The sequence below is a fragment of the Rhincodon typus genome, chromosome 8 (assembly GCF_021869965.1).
Source record: "Rhincodon typus isolate 14 chromosome 8, sRhiTyp1.1, whole genome shotgun sequence".
NCBI lineage: Eukaryota > Metazoa > Chordata > Chondrichthyes > Orectolobiformes > Rhincodontidae > Rhincodon > Rhincodon typus.
Genome location: NC_063339.1, coordinates 12,792,054 through 12,794,735, shown reverse-complemented (window position 1 = coordinate 12,794,735; position 2,682 = coordinate 12,792,054). Strand labels below are relative to the sequence as shown.

Here is a 2,682-nt window from a genome sequence, read left to right as displayed (position 1 = left end):
AGGTTCAGGTTGCCTTCATTAATCTTCAACACTTCACCAGAATTTCTCACATCATTTAGCAGCATGTCCCACGAGGTAATGAGATACATCAGAAATTCAGCGAACATACTACAGATCTTATTTGTCACGGTTTTGCAGTTCAAACAGAGAGGTTCTTTGGGATTTTGGTAGCTCTAAGGGGGCAAAGGGAATCAGTGTCCCGTTGGCATCAGTGGCCAACTGCGTCGTTGACTGTTCCACTCAATTGGCAGCTTGCCACTGACCTTTGGATCTCAGCAATCCATCAGCATCATCCCGTTACTCAGAGCTCGCTTCCACATGTAATACGTCGAACGCGGCGTTAGGGGGAAGTAGCTGCTGAACTCCCGGAATGTCGGGAAGTTCTTTGACACGTACCGGCGCTGAAGGAAAAGCTTGGCCTTGGCTTTGGAGGCTGTGCCGTGTAAAGTGCCCACAACAAGCGGGCGTTTGACTGGCTCCCGCGGGGTTGGACAGTCCGAGACCCTCACTCCACCAGGACTCAAGGCTCCCTTCTCCAACTCCACCCGTGCCCATCGCACGCCCTCTCTGGATCCGACTGAGACCCCCTCTTTGTGCAGGTCGCTGACCTTCACCTTGGTCCTCCTGGAGGCAGATGAGTTTCTCCACCACAGGAAGGTCAGGGCGGAGATGGCCGGGTACCTCACCCGGAACGTCGACAGGGGGATCTGCCACGTCTGCGCCCGTTTCTTGGCTTCCCCTGGCCTCACCTTGTGCCGGAAGGGGGACCCGGCGGCGGCGTTCCCTCTAGGGCGGAGCGGACCATTTCTGGCTCTGCCGCTCGGCGCCACCCCATCCGCAGTGCCAGGCACCAGGCTGGGCGTGCCAACTTCACGGTGGTGGGCCCCGTGCAGACCGGAATTGGAAAGGGTGCCGCTTGTGTCCAGGTGGCTCATCGCCTCCCTCCTCCAATTGTAATAGCTGGACCTGGAGACCCAGGGGTAACTCTTCTTGAAACTTTTGTAAGGGGGGCACACGTTGAGGAGGACGCACTCCCTGAGGAAGCGTTTGGCCAGCTGCTTTGAAGGTGACCTCTGGCCGTTGAACGGACCAGGACCGCTGATACAGGCCGCCTCGGAGAGGTCCGTGGTCTCACTCTGCAAGACATTGGGCAGTGGAGACTCGCTGTCCTGTCCAAGGCCTATGCTCTGGTCCGACACCTGGCCCCGCGTGGGTTGGTGCCCACCTCCTGGCCTAGCGCCCGCCGTCAGCATTTCGTGCTTCCAGGCGTAATAGGTGGAGCGGGAGATATCGGGGAAGTGGCTTCGGAACTGCTGCAGTGGCAGGAAGTTACCGCCAGCAAAGGCTTCCTGCAGGTAGTGCTTGGCTTCGTAGCGAGTGGCTGCTTTCCGCCGACGCTCACGGGACTGCTTCTTCCAGCGGTAGAACGTACTCTTGGTGATGCTGTACTTCTCCCGGAGGACGGAGTAGGAGATATCCGGGTCGGCATTCAGAAGCTCCAGGGTCTTCAGGGGCAGCAGGCTCTCGCCCGCCTCTTGGCCCCTCAGGTCCTGGGCGGCGATGACTGGCGCAAAATACTGGGGCTTGAAGACGGCCCGAGAGAGAGGCTCACCCGCCCACATGATGTGCAGCGTCTGCAGCTCCGCCCCTGGGGCATGGCTCCGGGGACGAATCAGGCGGTTGAAGTACGGGCGGATCTTCAGGTTGCTCATGGGGTAGATGGAGTAAACGTTACTCTGCAGGACTGACGCCAGGGCATAGACGTGCCACATGTTGGCGAAGGTGCCCGGGAAGCAGGTCGCCTTGACGTCGGCGTCAAAGATGGCCTCCAGGATGTCCAAGGGCAGGTTCATCTTCTCGGCCGATTCCTCAGTGCACAGGGAGTACCTGGCAGCCTGCAGCATCACCTTGGAGTCTATCATGCCCTTCAGGTAGTACTGCTTGTGGAGGACCATCTCCACCATTGTCCTCAGCTGCAGCTCCGTGCTCAGGCTGGTGTCCCCCTTCAGCAGCATGCTGGCCGCCTCAAACAGGTGGTTCCCTTCCCCAACACAGGCCAACGGCACCATACCCGCTGGGGCATCCTCAGGGTAGAGAGCTCTAGCCTTGGTGTCCAGCTCAGTCTCTGGAGGGAACGTTCTCCTGGAGAGCAGGGGCACAGGCAAGCTTGACAGCAACTTTTCCACATCCACAGTCACAGCTCGGAGGAAATCAAACTCTGCGCATTCAGTGGCTTCCTGCAGTCTACAATGTAAGGCTTCTATTAATTCGCTCCTTTGAGGCATTCCTGTGGAAATAAAACAGAATTCTCATTGCAATGCTCAGCGAAATCTCTAGGAGGTGGTAGCGCGGTGGTAATGCCACTCGATTAGCAATCCAGAGGCTCAGACCAGAACGCCGAGGAAGGAAGACAAAAATTGCTGGAAAAACTCAGCAGGTCTGGCAGCACCTGTGGAGAGAAACGTTTCGGGTGTAGTAAACTGGAACCGAAATGTTAACTCCCTCTCTACAGATGTTGCCAGACCTGCTGAGTTTTTCCAGCAATTTTTGTTTTAGTTATTGACTTCCAACATCCTCAGTTCTTTGGGGTTTTGTTTTTGTTCAGTGTTCTAAGAAGATGGGTTCAAATCCTGCCATAGCAGACGGTGAAATTTGAGCTCAACATTTAGAAAAATAAAAAAT

General features: G+C 56.2%; 1 protein-coding gene across 1 annotated transcript; it reads right to left on the bottom strand.

Moving 5' to 3' along the window:
* Positions 1-272: 272 nt before the first annotated feature.
* vrtn (vertebrae development associated) lies at positions 273-2,285 on the bottom strand. The gene has a single exon (XM_020523920.2). The coding sequence runs from the start codon at positions 2,283-2,285 to the stop codon at positions 273-275; it is 2,013 nt and encodes a 670-aa protein (XP_020379509.2).
* Between the last annotated feature and the right edge of the window lie 397 nt (positions 2,286-2,682).